The sequence below is a fragment of the Sturnus vulgaris genome, chromosome 7, assembly GCF_052056855.1.
Source record: "Sturnus vulgaris isolate bStuVul1 chromosome 7, bStuVul1.hap1, whole genome shotgun sequence".
In the NCBI taxonomy this organism is placed as follows: Eukaryota; Metazoa; Chordata; class Aves; order Passeriformes; family Sturnidae; genus Sturnus; species Sturnus vulgaris.
This window is the reverse complement of record NC_142249.1, coordinates 32,210,610-32,232,666: the sequence shown is the minus strand read 5'-3', so window position 1 is coordinate 32,232,666 and position 22,057 is coordinate 32,210,610. Positions and strand designations below refer to the sequence as shown.

Genomic DNA, 22,057 nt, shown 5'->3' with positions numbered 1-22,057 from the left:
GTTGCAACATCAGCAGGAAACATGACCAAATGGAGAGGGACATGTTCTTCAGCCCTGGAAAATAATGAGGTATAGAGAAGAGGTACTCAGGTGAAAAGCAGCAGCAGTAATAATGAAAACAAGAGCAGTCCAGGCATCTCATGCCTACATTGCAGCTTGCTTGTGAATTAGGTCTAAGAACCTGCCAGACCTGCAGCAACTGCTATGCAGGCAGTTGTACATCTCCAATAATTCCTTATCTAAATCCTTACGTATATTTTTAATGCTTCTGATGATGAGATTTTCTACAAAATGGTGCTTCTGAACCTTGAATGCTGCTTGTTTGGCCTTAATTCAGTGTTCAACATCTAGAGTCATGTTGTTTAATGGCAGCCAGAAAATTTTGTTTGCCAGTTGAAGGAGGTGGAGAGGAGAAGTGAGGAATCGAGTGAAAGAAGATACATGCTATATGGAGAATGAATCACATAGGAGCTGATATTCTGAAATATGGGCTGAGGAAGGGCATATGAGGAGGAGGGAAGAAAGTTCTATCCTGGGAGCACAAGCTATCAACTCTAAGAGAGTGGGCTTGAGAGAGATTCGAAAAAGAATAAAGATGCCCAGGAAGAATAAGCAAATGTAGGAGGCAGGTTGGAACAAAAATGATGGCGAAAGTAGGAAGAGAAGCAAAGGTGAGAAGAGTGGGTAGAGCATGGGGGTGAGCCAGGACAGGAAGAACAGTCACACAGGCACAGAGCAAATCTGTACTGAAAATGCAAGATCTACCTCATTTCAAGAGAAAAAAGTGACAGCCATACAACTGGGATTAACAGGGAAGATGGATGAGATGAGAGATAAGATTTGATCCAGGAAGGAATAAAAAAAAATTCCATGTCCTGAATGCAGAGGGAATATCTGTGAGTGCAGAAAGAGAGGAATTATAATAGAGTTGGTAAGACCAGATCTAAGGCAGTCACCAGAGACTGGACAACAGGAATGCCAAGGGTAACAGCAGAGCAGGCTGAAGGAGCAGAGGACTGGATGTGACAGTGCAAGTGGGTCTAGGACCAGACTAAGATAGGAAAGGGTAAATGGAACTGTAATTTCTGCAGATCACATAAGTAGAAAGTTTGCTGTTCCTCTTTCTCAGGCCTTGGTTTTGGCTGATGCTGTGCAAAATGACAACACTGTCATCCCATTTTTCTGACAACAGACAGAGATGCCACACTGGCTTAGTGGGGACCTGAGCCACTGAAGTGTGAAAGGACTGTCACACTGATGATTCTGCTCCAGTGCTTTTGACTCCTTTGAATCCCAAAAATATCTGGAGCAACAATGGAATTCAACTCCAAAACACAGAGTGCCCAGAACAGCTTAGAGCATTGCTTTCCTTAAAAGCGGAGTGACATGCAGTTGGAAAATTCAGTATAGATGGAAAAGAAACAAAAGCTCACTAAGCATGAAACATTACAGGACCCCAGGTAATGAACAGAAAAGGTTCTTTCAAATCTACCTCAAAATATCTGTAACACCTATTTCTAATAAAGAATTTCACACTTGAGTGTCAGCCCTTAGTCAGTGAGGGAGCTACAAAACATCTTGTACCTTCATGTAGGCAGCTAATGCTCTTGAAAGGTTCTGCTAGTATTATAAACCTGGAATGGGACACTCAAATAAGCTGTAAATAACAGTGGAATAAGCTGCTGTGAAAGCTGGCTCCTGTTTCCTCCTAAACTCATGCTCAGGGATTGTTGTGAACAGCTAGACGAGGCAGCAAGAGAAATCAAGGCTGAAAAATTTAATTAGAAGGTGAAATGGAGCCAAAGAAATTGAATAGGGGAAAACTAGATATCCAGCAGGTGAAGATTTCAGTGATCATGGGGTTTTTCGAAATAAAACAAACAGCTTGCAAGATCCAATTTATACCGTGCAGTGGGAGCCCCCTTAATCCCTCCCAGGACTGTCTTGGTGTAGGAATCACATCACTCTAATACTACAGAACACAGGTTCTGTCTAGCATTTCACATTGCAGGAAAAGAAACAATACGTGTAAGGCAAGGAGCTGGACACCTCCGGGAAAGGGAGAAGGAAGTTTTTTATTTTTGAGGTAACCAACAAATGTTGCTGGACATGTATTGGCTGAGATCATTCCTGTTCTCAGTCATAGCATTCTATAGAGGCCTACAGGTGAATTTGATAATCTCTCTACAAAAACTTAAAGGGAAAAATATGCAGAAAGACTCTAATGGCAGTAACTTTTTAGGGGTTGCAACTCAGTGCATTTTACCATTTGGTTCTTATGCATTCACTCAGCATTTTGTGGTACATTTGTGTTCACACAAATAATGGTTAAGAAGTCCTTAAATAACTATTTCTGAAGCAAGGGACAAAGTACACTTGACAAATCTTCCTGAGGATATAACTCTGGAGCAAGACTGTGCTTTGTATGTGTAACACACTCAGGGTGGTGCCAGCACTGCTGCTGGTGTCTGCCAGCCTCACCCCTCCAGCCTTGTTCCCAATTCCCTCCCATATCAGCTCCCACACTCACATTCCATGAAATCTCCTGAGCTACCTGGCTGGCTGCACAAACTCAATTGAAGTCCGTGTCATGTAGAAAGACCAAATATATAATCCCAACCATTCCATCTTTTGAAATGTGCAGTGGTTTGGTAAAGGAATAAAACTTATCAGGCATCAGAGTTCAAATAAAGGATTCCTAAATAAACATTTCCTAAATAAAGGATGGGCTGTCATTTTGTGGCAGAGCAGCCTCTCGTAGGGACAGCCAGGGTATCTCATGTTTCTGTATGTTTGTTTCCAGGTGTTGCCATAGTTTGGATTTCATAACTTACCCCAAGAACCCAGAGTGTAAATATCAGTCAGTATAATGAGATTAAGGCAAGAAAGAACAGGCAGCACATGCTATGAGCCTGTTTGCACCCAAATTTGTATCTGCCAAACCTGCCATGACTCCAGTAGAACACAAAAGCTGCCTGTGAGGCTTAGAAGTCCTAAATGAACACAGCTGGTTTGCCCCACCAAAGAAATAGGCAGGTGGTTCTCTTAAAAGAAGATATTTTTCCTGAAGACAAAATGCAACAATAGTTGACAGATTTCACTCAAGTGCAAGATCAATAATGCCTAAGTAGATGGAAATAAGTGTTGATTATGCAGTAATCATTAATCCTAAAGTTTGTCTGGACTCCAAACCTCTGCCAAGATGCAAAGATTATAGAAAAACTCAAAAACCAGGAGGGCTAAAAAACAGATGAGCACAGTGTAAGTTTAGGAAGGAATGCCAGAGGAACGAGTTATGTGATCAATTGCACATATTTCAATATTTAGGGAGAACAGTCAAAGCAGGGTAGGTTCCAAAGAACAAAAGACGTTCACTTCCTAAACAAAAAAAAAAAGACAAATCACTCATTTGCCATTTGTGAATTTTAAAAAAATCCTAATACTTTGTTTGCATTTTTAATTAGAAAGGAGAAAGAGCAGCAGGGAAAGTTAACAGAATTGAAATGTTCAGTACCAAAACTGAATGGAAAGAGACAACACGAGATGTAACTGAGGCTGAACTCTAATGTGCAGCCTTCTCTAAAGCTGTTGGAAGCAGCTGTGCTCCCATAGCTGCATCCCTGCAGCTTCCACCAGAGAGATGCAAATCTTCCTTTCTCCAGAGTTACCAGGGAAGGGTCCTCGTGTCAAGGATTCCCTGGAGCACAAGAACCAACAGACCCAAGAACACACATCTGAGGGGGGGAAATGGGAAGCTCAGTGCTTGACAAGAAGCAGCAATGAGGAGGAAGATGTTCGAGTTTGGGAGGAGGAGGACCCAGTTTTGCAGGCAGTTTGTGAGTGCAGCAAGGATTAATGCTGCAGCAGCAGGTAGAGGTCTTTCACTAAGGATGTGTTCAATATGGCACTGCTCTTTGGACAGATGGAAGGGGGCTTATGTAGACTAGAAAAGGAGAAATTAATTTGACAATCAATCATACTGGTGCACATTATTTCACAATTCTTAATCTATGGAGGATCTAGGCTATTATGGAAAATTAAAAACTAAATACATTTCCAGTCATAGCTCAAGCTACTTGTCTTTAGGAGAAAAAAATACTTCGTTTCCTGTTTTAAACATCATCATCTTTTTCCCTCAATAGCTTGGAATAGTCAACCATCAGAAATACTACATGCTTTTAAATTAAGGTGATGAAAAAATCGTTTTGTTTCTCAACAATGGTATGATATAATTCTGTTACTTCTTGTAACAGTTTCCTACTGACTTGGAATGTTCATTATACAGCTGAGGCAATTGACTGCAATCGACTTCCTAAGCACCATTACTGTGTCAATTCAGCTGTTGTCTGAAATGCATAGCATACATGTGTTATTTAACATTTTATTTCAAACTGCCTTTGTTTCATTATCCATCAAACTGCCTTTCTTGTTTAAGCTCTAACTGTACATGGAGAATTTAAGATACTGATGTGGATATGTTTTTCTCTGTGTTTTCAGTAGAAATTGTCATAACTATTCTAAAATAAAAAATATTTTTCCAAGAGGAGGAGCTTTCTAAATAAAATCGTCTGCCCACAGACTCTCTATGAAATATGCTCTCAGATTTCCCTGTAATATTAATCTTGCAGAGGGAATTCAGATGTTCATATGATAAAAAATAGCAAATCTACAGTGACAACTAAGTGGTGATTTTCCTTAAAATCTTTTCTTGCTAATCTGATTTTAGAAGACTCTGAAGCCCATTTCCAATCTAAAATATCTTAATGTATCACATCCACTACATTCTGTGAGTATATAGAAGTAGGATCCATGCAGAAACAAATCAAAGGTATCCACAAAGTATTTCCATATTGGTATCCCATGTGAGGACAATAATGTAAGTTACATCCTCTCCTGATGCCTCAGCTGCCCCATCAGTAAAGTAATGCCTGGTGGTGACACTCTTTGATTGAAAGACTGTTTACAAAGAAAAAGAATTTGAGAACAGTGATTTGTTTTAATTTTTAAAAAATATTTTTACTTAAATCAGCACAAAAATTAAAAGTTCAGACTTTGAATCTGCAGTGAAGCAATGAGTAACTCACAAGTGTTCACCTCATACACTCTACAAATACATTTGGGTGTTCCAGAAGCACATATTTGTTGTCTCTTCTCTTTTTCTTCATTTTTGAAAACACAGGTGTAATTTTTAGGTATGTTCAAGTACAGCATTCACATCCATTTACTCAATTATTCAGCATCTGCCACACCACATGTATCAAAGTAAATATAGGAAGTAACATACTTTGCTGGAAGAGCAGTATCTGGCATGAAAAAAATTCATTTATATTTATACACACATACAAAGAACGCTGCCTCTCAATAGCTAGGAGGCTGTACATAACTGGTAAGTAAATGAAACTATTCTAATTTACATAATTAACAAGCACTGTAGGACAGATTGCAGTGAAATACCTCATTGTGCAGTCACAACAGAAAAGCTCAGATACTCCTCACTGATTCCTATGTCTGGCATTCAGCTATAGAACAGGACACCTTTTAGGAAACTGAACACCTGCTTCCTGCCTTTTATTCCACTATAACTCATCATGCCATGTCTTAAACACAAAATGCACCACAGCATTCTGAGGCTCCCATTAGTTACCAGCACGCACCTTGAGCCTACCTACAGATTTACAAACAACAACTTCAGGAATGTATCATCCTCAAACACTTACAGGTGCTCCCTGAACTGAAAGAGCACCAGGGGGATACAGCAGCAGGAACACACGCCACAAAAGACACAAACACTGACACGAGTCTCATAGACTTGTGTACAAGTTAATGTACATTTTATTCTTCTTTCCTATCAGAACTACAGAGAGTAATTACTGAGATTGGCTGCAATTTTTTCAAAAATTCTCAGTCCAAGAATACTCCAATATTTTGATGAATTTTCCATCCAGTGCTTTTGATTCCAAAACAGAAGTACAAAACAGAATTGAAAGACCTTTTTTGCATTAGGACATAGAAACATCCCTTTAATTTTCCCCTCTACTTTTTTTTTTCTTTTTTAAATAAATCCACTGCAGTGTCTAAAAAGCCCACCTTTTCAATATCCTTTCCTTTTATGTTTTTTCACTCTGTGGTTTAAAGACAGGTCTGTATCTGTTTGTATATGAAGAGACAAACCTCGCTAATAAGTGACACAGAACTTCCAAATCCCTGAGTGACTCATGTCAATAGAGAGTTATAACAGGCATCTCATAAAGATTCTCTGCAAAGCAGGCAGATTCCCAGGATGAGCACCCATGCACCTATTTCAGTGCATTCTGGCAGTTTATCCCAAAGCATGCTTTAGGTCCAACAGTTGAATTAAAGCTGTAACTCTCTCTGCCCGTCACTGGGCAGCTGAGCAGAATCAAACAGCTCCAGAGGTACAGGGTGTGTTCACATGTCCTCTCCCTCCCACCCCTCAGGTCATGCAGCCAGCTCTTACCTCAATGGTGTACTGCTCAAAAATCCGGAGCTGAAGGAAAATGTCTAGCTTAATCTTCCTCTCATGGAAGAGCTCTTCCATCTGTACCTGGGCCTCGTCGAGCTGCTGAAGCACGGACTCGATGTGGCTGATGGAGCTGTTGTGGGGGGTCTTGTTGTTGGAAACGGCAGAGTCCCTGCAGCAAGGCAGAGAGCAGGGTTAAAGCTGAGCTTTGAGGCAGGCAGAAGAGCAAGAACTACACATCTGTGGTTCTGCATGCTGCTGAGGAGCAAAGCAAGCCCAAAGAGCTCAGGGAAGGTGTGGGCACCACTCATCTCCACTCGCCAAAATCCTGCGGCTCCTGAGCTTGGCACAAAGTTTGAGCAGGGGGATCATCCTTTCTTCTGTGGTGACACTGCAACCTTACACACTTGGGAAGGGCAGGGGAGGGGATGCACATCAGTCTCAATGGCTCCCTTAAGGAGACTGGCTGGCAGTCACTTTAATGCTACAGGGCCACCCACTCCTGCCTATGCTTACATCAAACTGAGATGTTCTTCAGTCACCTGGACCTTTACAAGTTAATTTCCTGCATTTGTCCTATTATTTATAGACTGATTGAAACAGAATTACGAGTATTTTAGACCAGTGGCTAGGGATTCTCTGGATAATGTAGTTCATGGCATCCTCTTGGATAATGTAAGCAATGGTGCAAAAAACCCCAACACACCTTTCAAAAACTCCAAGAGAGATCCTGACTTGTCTTTTCACTGCGGGAAGTGACTGTGACAGGTCAGGTACTGCTCCAGTTACATTTTCCATTTACAGGCAGCAGAAGTGAGCAAACCCTTTAACTGGTAGGCCAGGACCAAGGGGGAATTTGTTGGACTTGAAAGCTTAGCACAGGCACAGGAAAGTCCTGACAGTTCCTTTTCTATTCGTGCTTTTATGTATATTAACAGACTCACCTACAGTCTGATATGTCTTCAGTAATTCTTTTTTTCAGTGACTGTTCTATGGATAAATATAATTTGCAGATGTAAAGGACTGAAATTTATCCTCCAACATGTCCTCAACTCTCAGAAGGGCCAGAAAAAAAACTCTTAAGCCAAAATTTAATCTTGGCTTTGGCACATCGGCTAAAACAAGATTTTGATGCAAGTACTACTCATTTTCCTTGTTTATATGGGAATATTACACTGATATTTCTCTCTCCAAGTGTTATGGTTTCTGCCCCACTCTGTCTGTTTCCATATTCTTGGTGATCACAGGGTCTCTGCCTCCACATCAGAGCTGCACAGAGGAAGGAGGAATGAAAATAACTAGAGATTTTGAAACTACAGCTTAATCTGAGGCTGCATCCAATCAAGTTCTGTTTCCTTCAGTCAGCACCTGTCTTCTATAAAAGGATGTGAAATAAATCTTCACTCAGATGCAGGATTATTACTATTCATATATTATCTAAATTACTCAATGAATTATTCAAGACCGGTGTTGAATAATCTCTCACGGGATCTAGAGGCACACTTAGTTTTAGAAATTCTTTTTCATTAAACATTTCACTCTTCAAATCAAACCACACTTGCTTTTCAGTGGCTGATGCAATACAAAAGTTTAAGAGTAGCAATCTGGTGGTTTTTTTAAGTCTCGTTGTATAAGGCACTGACAACCCCTAGCTAGTCTGGTTTGAGAAACAGCTCCCTACAGAAAAAAAAGCATTTTTGAGATTGCACGCCTCTGCCACAATATTTCTTGTTCTGTCTGGTGATGAGAAACTCTGGAAAAGATTAAATATAAGACCCTTACTAATCTTTGAAAGGCTATAGATTAGAATTTTAAAATTCAAGGAAATCTATGGAAAAAAAACCCCAAAAACTTTGGGGAACATAGAATTGGGCTTAGTACATTGCAGCTGACTTTGTTTAAAATTAACACTGTGCTCCTAAGACCACTTTCAGTGCTTTCACTGGGAGCAAGCTCAATGAGAAATACCCATTATCTAAAGGTTGTACTCTGAACTACTGTAAAAAAGGCAAGGTACCTAACTCTTCACTAGCTTTTTTTTTTCAGCCACAAACATTCCTGCTTTTCACATCTTGCTGGAGCAAGTCATTGTTTTGCCTTTCACAGATGACCAGAAATATTGCCCTCAGCATCACCCCTGGAACTGCAGTTCAAAAGGTTTGCTTTGTGTTGACTGCTGAGAACAAGGATCACCTCAGTAAAGCACTGATAAGGAAGAGTGAAAAGTGTTTCCAGTGTGAACCATGACATGCACAGTTTCTAGGCAGGCCTCTTTTATTCCTGATAGGTATGGCCTCCTGATGTAGTCACTGAGGCCCTGAAGACCTTGTGTGAAGTGCAGTCCCAGGCATGGTATTTAGTTCAGACAGCTGAGCTTTTCATCACCTATCTGGAGGAAACAGAGTGCTATTACACAAATGATCTTCTCTAAACCAAACTCTGTTCTCTCAAAGATAAGAACAAGAAACATAAAACTTTCCAAAGCTCCAGTAATTTTATTGCTTTTAACCGGTTATGACATGCTTGATAAGAGCAGTGTATTTCATTCTTTTCATTGTTGTAGCATTTGCAATCTTCATCTATTCTTCATGGCAGACACAAGGTGATCCACACTGAAATGCAATCCCGTGTTAAGGAAAGACTGCAGCAATTCTAGTTTTTCCTTTTTTCCTTTACTGTGTGTTGTTTACCATTGCCAGCAGCCACGAAAGCTGCTAAGAGTGGGCACACAGAGAGGCAGCTTCACTGGGTTTTTTTCCACACTGTTCTGCTTTGAAAGAGTCCAGGATCACATTACAAGCTTTGCAGTTAGTCAGAGTGCTCAAACCCAACGCTTGAACCAGCTCATCTTGACAATTCAGCACTGCAAACTTCTGTGTGCATTCAAAGGTTTGGCAGCTGTTCTCTCTGGGTTTGATATTAATTCCATCAGAATCAGGGGATCACTCTGCACAAATATACTCACCTTGTTCCACCTTGCTCACTGCCCAGAGTACAAACCAGACCTCAAATCCAACTTTTCTTTGTTAAACACAGCCAACAAAAAACCTGCCTTGGTATTTTGCAACCATTTGGAGCATGACCCTGATGTAAAAAAAGTTTCGAAGCTGAGGCCATTGTCACTTTTCCAAGACTGAAACTAAGAATTGCCAATGTTCACATCAAGAAAAAGCTGAAGACCCACACACCACCTTGCAGTTCACCTGTTCCCCATGCTCTACTGATTTCTCAGCTCCAGGTATTACCCTGGCCACTCTCCACACTTCCCTTCTGACTCAGGTGCAGGCAAAAATCCTTTAGGCCAATCCCACAACCAGAATCAGGACTCTTTGAATATTGACACTTGCTGCAAACCCACAAAAGACTCCATGTTCCACCTGAAGGGCTTGTACAGGATCCCTTTCAGGCTCTACTCCATGGGTGTTCACACTGAAGTGATCCATTCCAGTATTTGGGAAGAATAACAAAAAAATTTTAGCCCACATTTTACTGACATTTTTTTTGTTCTCATAGAAATGCCCTAAACTTCGCAAACAATTTCTTTGCAGAAAAGTTATCGTGCAGACCTTTGACTGACCTGCTACAGCTGGCCATACACATGTTCTAAGCTAAAACCTCTTCCCCTCTGGCAGCTCTCTTACCAAACCCAGCATGTTTCTATCCTACTGATCCCATTAGCAAAGATGAATAGAAGGATGGAATATCTACTCCTGATCCTTCCTCTCCAACTCTAATATTGGCAAGCAATACCACAACTCCAGTCCCTCACCCTCCCCTGTGGTGCTGGCAAGTCACACACAGCAAGAGTAGGAATCTCCATGGGCTCTCTGGTGTGGCTGCCCAGGGCTGAAGGACAATCAAAACCTAGAGCAGTCCTTTCAAATCCCTCATTTCTTTTTTCCTCACCCAGCAAAGAAAAGTCTGCATCCAGGATGACAGGAAAAAGCTTAGAGGAAAGCTCAGCATATGGCAGTAGTAACATACTTAAGGATTCCAGGAGGGCTTTTAAGGGCAGAGCTCTTATTGTCCATTCTACTCTAGAGCATCCTGGGCTTTTCCTGTCAGGTTCCTATCGTGGCTCATGACTTTCTGCACATCTCAGGTGGGAAGTAAAGGCATCAGATTAAGAAAGCTCAGGGTGAGGAGGATGATGTCACTCTCTTGGACTTTTATGCACTTTTATGACACTCTTATGCATTTCTGGTAAAATGCATAAAACCTGAGATATTTGCATATTATAATGTATACAGAACATGCACACTATGTATGTGTGGGTTAGGGCAACCTGTAACAATACAAAGATCTAAATAATAAGTGATGTATTGGACTTGGTTCAGTGCCCAGTAACATCCCTAAAAGGCAGGAAAACTTCACTGCTGTCAACAAAGCTACAGGCACAAAAAACCACTGTAACAACAAATGAGAGAAATTTCACAACTACAAATTCTGTATAGCTTACTCTGCAAATATTCATTTAATGATACTTGTAGACTGAGAAAGAAAAGAAATGAAACCATCAAAATCCCAACAAAAACCCCAACCTCCCCCCCACCAATTCTTGGGGCTAGTCTCTTCATGTATTTTAAATTAGGCAAAAATGAGCTGGTTTAATTCATAGTGCTAGTAGAAGAACCAGCAGTAAAAGAGCCTCTTTGACACTATGAATAAACCCCACATACACAAGGATAAATAGAAGGGTGATGCATGCAAAATGAAACAGTGAAGACTGTTAGACACGTGTGTATTTTATTAAGAGGAATATACTTACCCTACATCAGGAATAACCATATAAATCACAAGGCTCAGTTCACAACCATTTAACAATCTTCTATAAATACCAACTAAAAATATTCACTTCAAACACATTTGGTTCCATTCACTTCCCAGTGCCTATAAATAATCTCTCAGTCAAACAGGAAACCAATGCTGATCCACAGACTACTCCAATCAGTCCACACAAATCACTCCTTGTAATTTCAATAAAACACTTAAAGGATCTGACAAATTATAAATAAAGAAAGAATTAACAAACTCTCCCAATTGATCCTAGCTTGCAGCTCCCTATTTAGTCACCCCTAAAGCACAGCATGCATCAGATTTCTCAACACCTGTGCCCCAGGTGGATGCTTACCTGAGCTGCTGGATTAGATCTTCCCCTTCTTTAATAACATTGAGGGTAGCATCCAGGGTGGCTGTTTGCTGCTGCTGAAACTGCTTGATAAGCTCCTGAACCGCATCCACAGAGTCAGCACAGACATCCTCTAAGAGCTCCTTCTGCAGATCTTCCATCCATGTCCACAGCTGGGAAGAAGGGGAGGGAAATATAAATCAGAGAGGGATTGAGATTTAACCCTTTTGCTCTCTAATTCCAGATCAATAGGCATTAACTCAGGCTGCATGTTTCACAGGAAAACTGACCTAAAATTTGTAAACCCAAAAAGATACATTTGTTATGGATTCTATTTAAGGCAAGAAAATAAGATAAATATAATATCATGTCGTTTTCTAAAAAAAAATAAATAAATTCAATTTCTTTTTATTATACAATAGTAGCTAATTATTTTATTCTGATTAAATCTTTATACAAGTAACAAATTAAAATCTCCTACAGCTGTCATAACTTAACCCTTTCAGGAACTGAGCACTATCAGCTGTTATTAATTTCACATGCAGCTGAAGCCTACTGCAGGACAGACCTAGAATCTTTGGTATGTGTGTTTGGTACTGACTGAAGCCTAGCTGTGCCTGCTCAGCTATGCCTTCCCAGGGGTTGAGGTTTTGGGTTTTCTTTTTGTTTCCAGCACTTAAACTCCCTCCTCAAAACGCACTCAGACTCTGCATCTTAACTCTGGGAAAATCCAAACATAGGAGACAGCAATATCACCAATCAACCCCGTGCAGATCCATTAATTTTGAACAGCCCTGACTACCAGTTTTAAAGCCACAATCACAGCAACAAATCACTGCAAGTGCTTAGAAGAGAATTTGCAGCCAGCTGTTCAGCAGAGGTCTGGGCAGGGGCAGGAATGCCCCGCCAGCCTCTCGCTGGCTGTAAAGGCTTAAAGCAAACAGAGGTTTCCCCTTTAAGCTTGCGCTGAAAAGTGAGTGTAAAACTGCACCAACCGAGCTGGCAGCCTGCCAGCAAACCCTAATGACTCCACCAGAGACTTTTCTGTGCCACGCCTGCCCCATTAACCCACATTTTGCTGGTACGTGCTGGAGGTAGCAGCGAAGCACCAGAGTGAGAAACTCAGAGCACTGGGAAATGCCAAAGGATGCGGTGCCGGCTTCTCCCGCTGTCCCAGGGACTGCAGAGCTTTGTCCCACAGGGACCTTGGGGTGGACGTGAGGCAGAGGAGGACATGGTGTGTGGGTGGCAAAGAGCTGGTAAAAATGTTTTTGTTCAAAACGACTTGCACTGGATCCCCTTCCTACAGCATTTCCTCTGAGACTGTGAATTCTGCACGTCCACATTAAACGACAGGAGGATGGGGATGTCTAAAGCTGCAGCTGCCAAAGCTTCTCATAACCAGGGCCCACACCTAAGGGCAGTCACTAAATGCTACACTATACACACACTACAGACTTCAAGGATATTACCCTGGTCCAAATCAAAATAATCAAAATTAGAAGCTGTCCCAGCACACTCATGATATCAGAAAAGGGAGAGCCCAGTGCCTTTTGCTCTGTCCCCACCTCGGCTACTGAATCCTTGCTTGAGAGACTTACAAAAAAAAGTATTAGAACATATGCCTTACTTGTAGGCTTTTCAGAGTCAGCTTTGAATATTTTGGATAAATGCCTCTGTTTATTCATAAATATTATAATCATAATGGCCTGCCCAACTACTGGCCTGAAACAGAATGTCTTTGCTTGGGATATTTACATATTTTCACATTCTTAGGAAAAAGGCATAGTATAAAAGGAGAACTATTAATCAAAGAAACAAATGTAAGTGCATAGGCATGAGAAATAAGTGAAAAAATGAAAACATTTAATAAGCCAAATAGAGGGCTTGTTCAGTTCTGGTCTGAGGTCCATGTGCTGAACTTTGGGAAGCTACCATTAAGGAAAATGCATTAGTGCCTTTATATGCTAATTATATTGAGAATCTTCCTGGTTTTGATCCAATTCCTGCACCCACCCAAACAGTAGGGACAGCTGCACCAAAACAGACAAGGACCAGGTTGTTCAGGAATATTAACTTCTGCTTAGCAGATCTTCAAGTAAGAGAGCACTTCGTAAATACAGAAAAATAGCTATGAGTAAAAATCATCCTTCTGTTTTGAGGAAGGAAAGCCAGTAGATTTTTAACTTCTTGCAGTTCTAACTTTATTTTTCAACTTAAAAAAGCTCAGGGAATTTACAAAAATGAAAGTGAAATTGGGAATTTTGCTCATTGTTAGGAATCTGCTGTTTTCTTGAAATTATCGTGTCGGGGCAGAGGAGAAAGTTTCCAACCTTCAGAAGAAAATCCTGTGCTCAGAAGTGTCTCTGGAACCCAACTTTTCAGAAGAAGCATTGGACATTTAAGATCTTATTTCACTTTTTGAGTAGGCTTCTAAATCAGTTTCAAAATACTTAAATATAAACAGCATTATATTCACCTGGAACCAAAACACTCATTCATTTCAGAGAGCACTCAAATATATTAACTCATATTAGCTTCAGATGTTTTCATTAATGACCTCTGACTGTAAGGATTTGCATAATAAAATCTATCAGAATCTAGGTCATCCTTGACTCAGAGGCCTTTAATCCTTTAGATTCAACCAATCCCTGGAAAACCCTAATACAAAGAATCAGTCGATATTAGTAAGATTAGGAAGATCTTTCAGGAAAAATTCACAATAGGAACCTGATTACAAAGCCTCCTAGGTTACGTGCTAAAACTAATAGCACCTGAAATAAATTGCTACCAAGCCCCCCTTGTGAATGCCACAGCAATGAAAAGACCAATTCCATGTCACTACAACTCCAGTCAGAAGAGCTGTTAATCATAAAACAGAAATCAAATCCTGGTTCTCACTACTCAGGAAAATCAGTCCCTCTTAGGACCTGATATTGCATTCCAATGCAAGTATTTGACCAATCAAAAAACCCTGACTATTAAAGCCCCAAATCTCTACATACCTTGTGCACTTCCAGTCCATGCTGTGACCTACTCTAAGCTAGATAGCTTAGACCAAAGAAACCGTTCCCATGGAAATCTGACATATTGCACAGCACAACTTTTATTTCATATTTGCAGAAATTGACTTATTTTATTTTTACCATGGACAAAATTTGTGAGTAGTTGACCCATTTCCATACATACTTCAAGCTATTACTAAGGTACCACTTGATCCCATACAGGGGGCATATGTAGATACCTGCAGATATTCCAAATATAGAGGCAGTATTTCCACATCCACCTGTGGTGACTTCTACTACATTTGCCAGTCATGCATGTGTCCAGAAAAGGAGATAACCTCTACATTATGGTGCTTAACAGGTACTAAACAAACAATACAGAATCCTAGAAAACAATGCAGAAGTATCACAAAAGTAAGTTCTGTTTTTCCTTCAACTGATCTATGCTTTGGTATGATTAATTGGATATGAAGAACCCAATGCATTGGTGGTAGCACCTGAATTAAGTCTGTCAGAGATCTGACACAAACCTGACTCATGCAAACTGCATGTAAAAATGTCATAGTTGTTAGCTACGAGAAGTCTCAGGTAAATACCTGTCTCAAAGACATTAATGCTGAAGGTCCATAGTGGCTCCACAATTAAAGCTTCATTTATTAAGGCTTTACACAAGCAGACTAATTCTCCTCTGATTACCAGAACTGTGGGAAAGAAGAATGACACCCCTCCTTTCTTTTGGGGTAGCATCTGGTGCCCATCATGCGTTTTGAAAACTTTTGCATCTTTCTTGGATATGAAACACAGGCAGTTTCCCTCCATCCAAGAGACAATACAGCTCTTTATTCCCAGATACTTCATCTGATTAAATACCTTTCATTTTGTTCAAGTACTTAGTGAGACCACTTAACTGGAGGTCTGAAGGACACCTGTGCCTGTTACCTAAAAATTAATGCTTTTGATTTAGAAAAAGGAACCACTTTAAACATAACCTAAAACCTAGAGAGATTGCTAAGAAAATCTTGCCTGCATGATTAAAATAACTATTAAGCACCCAATGCTTGTATGCTGCTATTTGTAAATGACAGAGATGAGTTATAATCCCCTCAAAAGCAGTTTAAAAGCACTGAGTTATGGGAGCAATGCAAAGAACCAGTTCAATCCAGGAGATTTACTGCTGTACAACATTTTTGCTAGTCTTCAAAACAAGGATCTTAACAGAAACAAGCAACTTCCCAGGGTGTGTGTTCTACCCCTTTACTATGTCAGAGAAGCATCGTGTATTGCAGGGCAGGCCACAAAAGGATGCTCGTGACAATTCAGGAAGAGAATATTCATCACAGCAATGAAGACTAGAGCAGAATGCAGAAGAATTCAGAACATGCAGGGACCCTGCTGTCACTCTATGAAATGCAAGGTGAGTGTTTAGAAAACCAAGGACAGGATGAAAAAAAACCCCAAAACACACAAGCAGATCTGCTCCAGAGAGACCTCCATCAAACCTATTTCCCTCTGCTACTATGCCAGGCTTATACAAGCCTATTCTGTAGCAATAATATTTAGCTTTGTCATGATGTGCACTAGGAAGTCACACAGACCCCAAGTTCAGGTTAATTTATGGCAGAACTTCAGTCTGCACTTGTGTTAAGGCATCTGTTTAAATGCTGTTGTGTGTCCAGCTTGACTGCACAGCCTTTAGTAAATTGTCCCCACACCAATATGGTGGCAAAGATAAAACTTTCCAGCACCATTAATCTTCAGCTGGTATTTATTCACACTTAGAGTGCATCCAGTCCTGTTTCAGTTGAAAGAACTGAGGGTTGTTGTAAACTGGAAGCATATTTCAGCAGCATTGTTCACAGTCACACTCAAGCGCTCAAGAAAACGTCAACAGAAACACAGAAAACAAGGTCTGTAATGATGAGGTGCAAAGTGACCTCATGCCACCAGTGAAGTGTCACATACTGGCAGCACATCAAATGTGACAGGATGGGATATGACCAGACACTACGTATGAAATGCCAACAATATACAACTTCCATGGTAAGATGCAACTCATGAGACTCCCTGCTGCAAGACCTAATGTTGTCAGATACCACCAAACTGGTTGGGAAGAAATGACAAGTGGAAAGGGAACATTCTGTGAAAAAACCCATCTGATCTCTCCCTAACCTCTTCCTTGCTTTTTTCCTTTTCCTTGCCAATTTCTTGACATTCATCCTTGGTTGGGCTGCATCTGGTGCTTCTGTATGCTAAGGCTTTTTAATTAGTAACCTTGCCTATGGCAAAAGGATTTGCACTGCCTAAACATCTGATGCTTTTTCCAAGTCCTGCATGGACCAGATTGATATAGCACAAAATAATCTCCTCTCAAGGGAAACATGATTTGGGTAGCTAGGCTTACATCAGGGAGTGTGTAGATCCCCAGCCCAAGGTCATGTAAATGTAATTCAGGGACTATTTGATCTAGAAGAGAAAATTGATTTATAACTGAAGAATCAAATGTACACGTTCAAAGCTGCTTCTGCCAGCATCATGAATTGTAAAAACATGTTAGTCTTCTAGTATAATTTTAATACGTTATTTGTAATTATGAACCTGGTTGTAATTAACTTCAGTAACTGTAATAATCATGTTCTGCACTTGATCATACTGGCTTAGAGAAGTTCTTCCTACATTGGAAGATTTACTCAGTTTTACACCAGTGTGATACAGTACAGTTTGGTGCAGAAGAAGCTTCCCACGCTACAAATGCAGCAATCTACTAAAATAATGCAGATACCATTACATTCTCCTGTATATTGTTCATTGGTTCTAAACATCATTTCTCAAATGGAAGCTGCAGCACCTCTTCCCTCTGTGCTTTTTCCAGTGACTGACTGTATCTGTTACTCACAGTCTTACTCTGATCTGCTGCTTTGAGCCTTTTGTGAAACTGTGCACTATGCCCTGGGAATCGCAGAAATAAATAATTTGTGACAATTCTGAATCATTTTGAAACTTGCTAAGGACTGAAAAATTGCATGACTTTTCTTTAACCAGTCAATCTTGTTGGATCCACTGACTTGAGCCATTCCACTGACACCATTTTCAACTAGTTAAATAGACTCCAATGCATTGATGTACTTCAGGTGAAAGACAGAATGTGTCTTTTGAGTGATGAGTAAATTACAGGAGTGTACCTATCTGACTTTGATGAAGATTTACTCAGTACACAAATTATTGCAGGTACTGTCTGCTCACCCTGTTGCCTTTGTACACAGCACTGAAGCCCACACACTGGAACTGGGAGAAGCTAATTTTCCTCCATTTCAGGAAATCAGAATGGGCAGAAATGTGTCCAATGGAAGAGTGCTTTATGAGAGTTGGCACACCCTATTTAAAGATGCCCATAAAACTCCTTTTTAGCTTCAGCAAGAACCACTGCTATCTGGAGAGGGAGGCATACAGGCTGGACACCCATTTCCACAACATGCAAAACACATGCAAGGGCCTCAAAAGCCAAGGAAAATATTTGAGTGGAGCCATTGGTCTGTAACAATGCTGGTGAATGGCCTGAAAAATGTGGATAACAAAGTATGAACTTAAATAAAGTCTACAGGAATCCTTTGGCTGGCACAGAGTGGAAGGACAGAAAGAACTTCTCTTCCATGCAGGTTTGACTTCCTGACATTTGGTTTATGTGGCTGCATTTACAAGCATTTAGTTCTCATTACTTTGATTCTGTCTCTTTTACCAATCTTTTGCCATCACAGATGGCAGAATTTTATTCACTAGTAGTCTGGCTGAGCTTCAAACTCCCCTGCTCAAGAGTAGGATGTGCTGCCAGAATACCACAGCTCTTTTCTTTCCCAACTACTTAATCCTTCATGAAAAAAACTTGATTCTGGGCAACAAATGGACAGGAAAGAAGGGCACCCTGTGCCACCCCAGCTGTCCTCGTTCCTCAGTCCCAGATCTTTGATAGCTTTATAGACAAGATTTACCTCTGCACAAAAAGGACCAAAGTTAACGATTGGTGAATGCTGGCATTTTGGTCCAGGCCACAGTCTACTCTCTGGAGGTGGAGGGGGATTTGCTCTTATTTTGCTGCTTCATGGTAACTGATTGCTGATAACCCAGAGTGTACTTCGCTACAGCTCACACAAAAATAACATTTTTATACCAGCAGAGCCCTCTCCACAGCTACAATTATCAGAATGACAAGCTGACAGATGATCTGCCTTCTCCAAGGGATCAGCTCCCCAGTCAGGAGAGAGCACACGTGTTACTGTATGGCCACCTCTGGCAGTTCACTTCTACCACTAATTTCTGCCTGCAAATTCTCCTCTGATGGGAATAGGAGAATATTCAGGAACTGAGCACTTCTTAAAAATACCAAACAAACACAACACAACAGCATTTACTTAGAATCATAGAATCACACAATCATTAAAATTGGAAAAGACCTTTAAGATCACTAAGTCCAACCATCCAGCTAGCACCACCACTGCACAGATTCAGCTCCCAGCAAAAATCATTGTCATACTAATAGGAGGCATAAGTCTAAACCTGATGTTTCACAACCCTGCTGTGAGGAGGGGTGGATATTTTCAAATTTGATTTTGCATGCTGTTGTGCATCTATCTCAGGTGCTAATATTATCCCAGTGAAAGACAAAATTTCTAGCTTTTGAAGAAGACACATAGTGCTTCATTCTAACACTGAAAATGCTGGGGTGTGAATTGGCCACTCGGTGAATATTTTATGCGCAATGAGCCAGTCTGGGTCATTTTAATGTTTTATGCTTTCATTTTTTTTTAAATATGCACATAATATAAGAAAAGAAACAGAAGTGCTATCCAGGACAGGAGCAGTGTGTAAGACAAACACATGTTCAGAGAACAAGACTTTTTCAGAACCTCCAAAAGTTGCCAGCAAGTGGAGTAGCTAAACTGAGTATCTCCTGCATGGCAAATCTTTATTATCAAGTGGGCGATTGCTCTGGAAAGTCAATATTAGCAGTAAAAGTTAAACAACAAATTTTTAGGTTCAGTAACATTAACTTTGATTCCTGTGTCAATTCACAGTGAGTGACAGGACTACAGGATACATTCCAGAACCACTGTCATGTTTGCTCCATGATTAACTCCAATACATTCTGCCAACTCTTCTGATGGGAGTCAATAGCAGCTGACCTCAGTCCCGTGAGCTTTCTGCTCCCTGCATCCCAGCAGCTCTGCCTCAAAGTGAAGAACAAGCCCTGTCAGAATTAGTGATCTACACTGAAATAATCTCCTAATCACAATAATCAACTCAAGCAGAGAAAATTTAATTTCACAGGTCTTGGTTACCTAGCGGAATTAAGTTAGCAGTGCCTGCAATAAAACACTGTTACTGTTCCTGATGGATAGGGCAGACCCACTCCATTACCCAGCTGAGTAACCCCACTGACGTCTGTGGGGTGACCAAGGTGACCTGCTGACCACAAATAATATAGATTATAATAGAGGAAACTGTCTGACACTTAATGGCCCAGGACTTAGCTTTCACTTTCTCATGGCCTTATCAGACAAGATTTTCAGAGTGAAACTTTCCATACCAGGTGTCTGCCTAAGGCTGAACTTGATGAATTTTGAGGTAAAAGGGCCAGAATGAGAGAAAGGGACAAAAAAAGGTACTGTGCCTGTGTTAGTTTTATTTCTGTTCAAATGAGATGCTCCAGACCCTCCATGCTTTTAAGCAAGGGTTTGAAATTTTGCAGGCCTTAGCCTTGATGTCAAGAATACACATTATGTCATTCATGTGAACATTTTCCCAAATTTGGTCACTCAGAAGACCTCTGCCAAGTTCTAGCTTGCACATGTTCATAGTAACCTGTTAGGAATCTGGCAGTTCCTTTTTCTCAACATTAAATATTTTCTGAGCATGCTCATCCCCCATTCTGTGGGCCAGGTAGACAGGGCAGGTTCCACATGGAAATGCCTGCACTGAGCACTCGTCCTCCTGCTCTTCTGGCCCACTAAAGAGCTACAAAGCACAGGGCACATGATGTGAAAACACAATTCTCTGCCTCTCCCTTTTTTTTTGTGCTGGACTCAACACAGAACTGGTAATCTGAGGCCCGTTGTGAAATGAGAAACCTAGAGGTGGTAAGACATGTTTTTCATGCCTCAAAGAACTATGAAACAATTGCAGAACTGCTTTATAGTTTAGTTAAGGCACATATACTATAAATGGATCTAAATTCAGTGAAGTTCCTTCTCATTCTCAAGTTAGCAACTGCATCACCAGCCAATACAAAAAGTAACACAACCTAAGCCATCATTTAATTATGCAAGAGGATATTAAAAGGTTTTAATGATATAGAAGTGGTCACAGTACTCTCTCCTGTCTACATTTTAATATTTGGAAATGTAAAGTACACTGCAGAACCCAAAGCACAGAACCTTACTGCGAGACAGTAAAATATTAAGATTCAGACAGTGAATTGCAAGATGTTTTTCTTATGCTCCTTGAGGGTTTTGAGACTTCAGGGTGTGATTTTATGACATCTACAACCTCTTCTCCAGGAAGCTCAAAAAATATTCTCTTTTAAACAAAATCAAATGCCAGCCAAGAATCCTCTATCATCATTTGATTCTAAAGCCAAAAGTTCACAGAAAAACATCAACTATCATGAGATTCGTGATAAAAGTGCAAGATCCGACAATCCTGACAATAATTGATTCAGATTTGAAGAAAGAACTTTAATTCAATTACACTTAATCCTGAGAGAAATTATTCAGGTATGAGTCTGTTGAATGCATATATCCCAGCGATAATAATTTATAACTTTACCCTGCCATACAGATAATTGGATTTGATTCCCTTGGTACCAGGTTTCTGCTCACACCATCAGAAGTGCCTTGGTCCAAAAGGGTATGAAAATATTGACTACAAAGTAGAAAAGCATAATGAATGCTCTCGGACAGTGGGACACACAAAATTTTGTTTACAGGTATGGCAATAGGACACCTACATTACTCAAGAGTTATGCTACCAACAATGACTTGCAGGACTGCTTCCAATTTATGTCTCTAAAGTGTTATTACCACACCAAAAAGTCCTCATTTCAGCCTATTGTATGTATTGCTCAATGAGGTCACTTAAAAAAACCCATCAAAGTTACTGTTATGCTTAATTGACTGTGTTTTTGATATTCCTTCAACTGTATGAGTCAGTGTTTAGCAGAAGGGATCTTTAATGCTTTCACATGAAATAAGCAGCAATTCAAGTCTACAGTAGTATAAAAAATCCACTCTGAACTTACCTTACCCATGGGGATATCTACATTGAAATGATTCCCTAGTTCAACACTACCTATTGTCCTGAAGAAAATACAAGAAGACTGACTACAAAAGGAAACATTTCTTTGACAAGAGAAAAAAAGTAGGAGCAGTTAAAAGTTTCTCAGGTGGTGGGAAT

The 22,057-nt window shown here is 40.4% G+C and overlaps 1 protein-coding gene across 14 annotated transcripts in view; it reads right to left on the bottom strand.

The window, feature by feature from the left end:
• KALRN (kalirin RhoGEF kinase) overlaps positions 1-22,057 on the bottom strand; it is a 465,057-nt gene that overhangs the window by 170,102 nt on the left and 272,898 nt on the right. For all 14 annotated transcript variants that reach the window (XM_088168302.1, XM_088168303.1, XM_088168297.1 and 11 more), the window contains exons 12-13: positions 11,613-11,782; positions 6,479-6,653 (exon numbers count right to left, since the gene is read on the bottom strand). In XM_088168302.1, the coding sequence (XP_088024428.1) occupies positions 6,479-6,653; positions 11,613-11,782 (345 nt within the window). The remainder of the gene's footprint in view (positions 1-6,478; positions 6,654-11,612; positions 11,783-22,057) is intronic.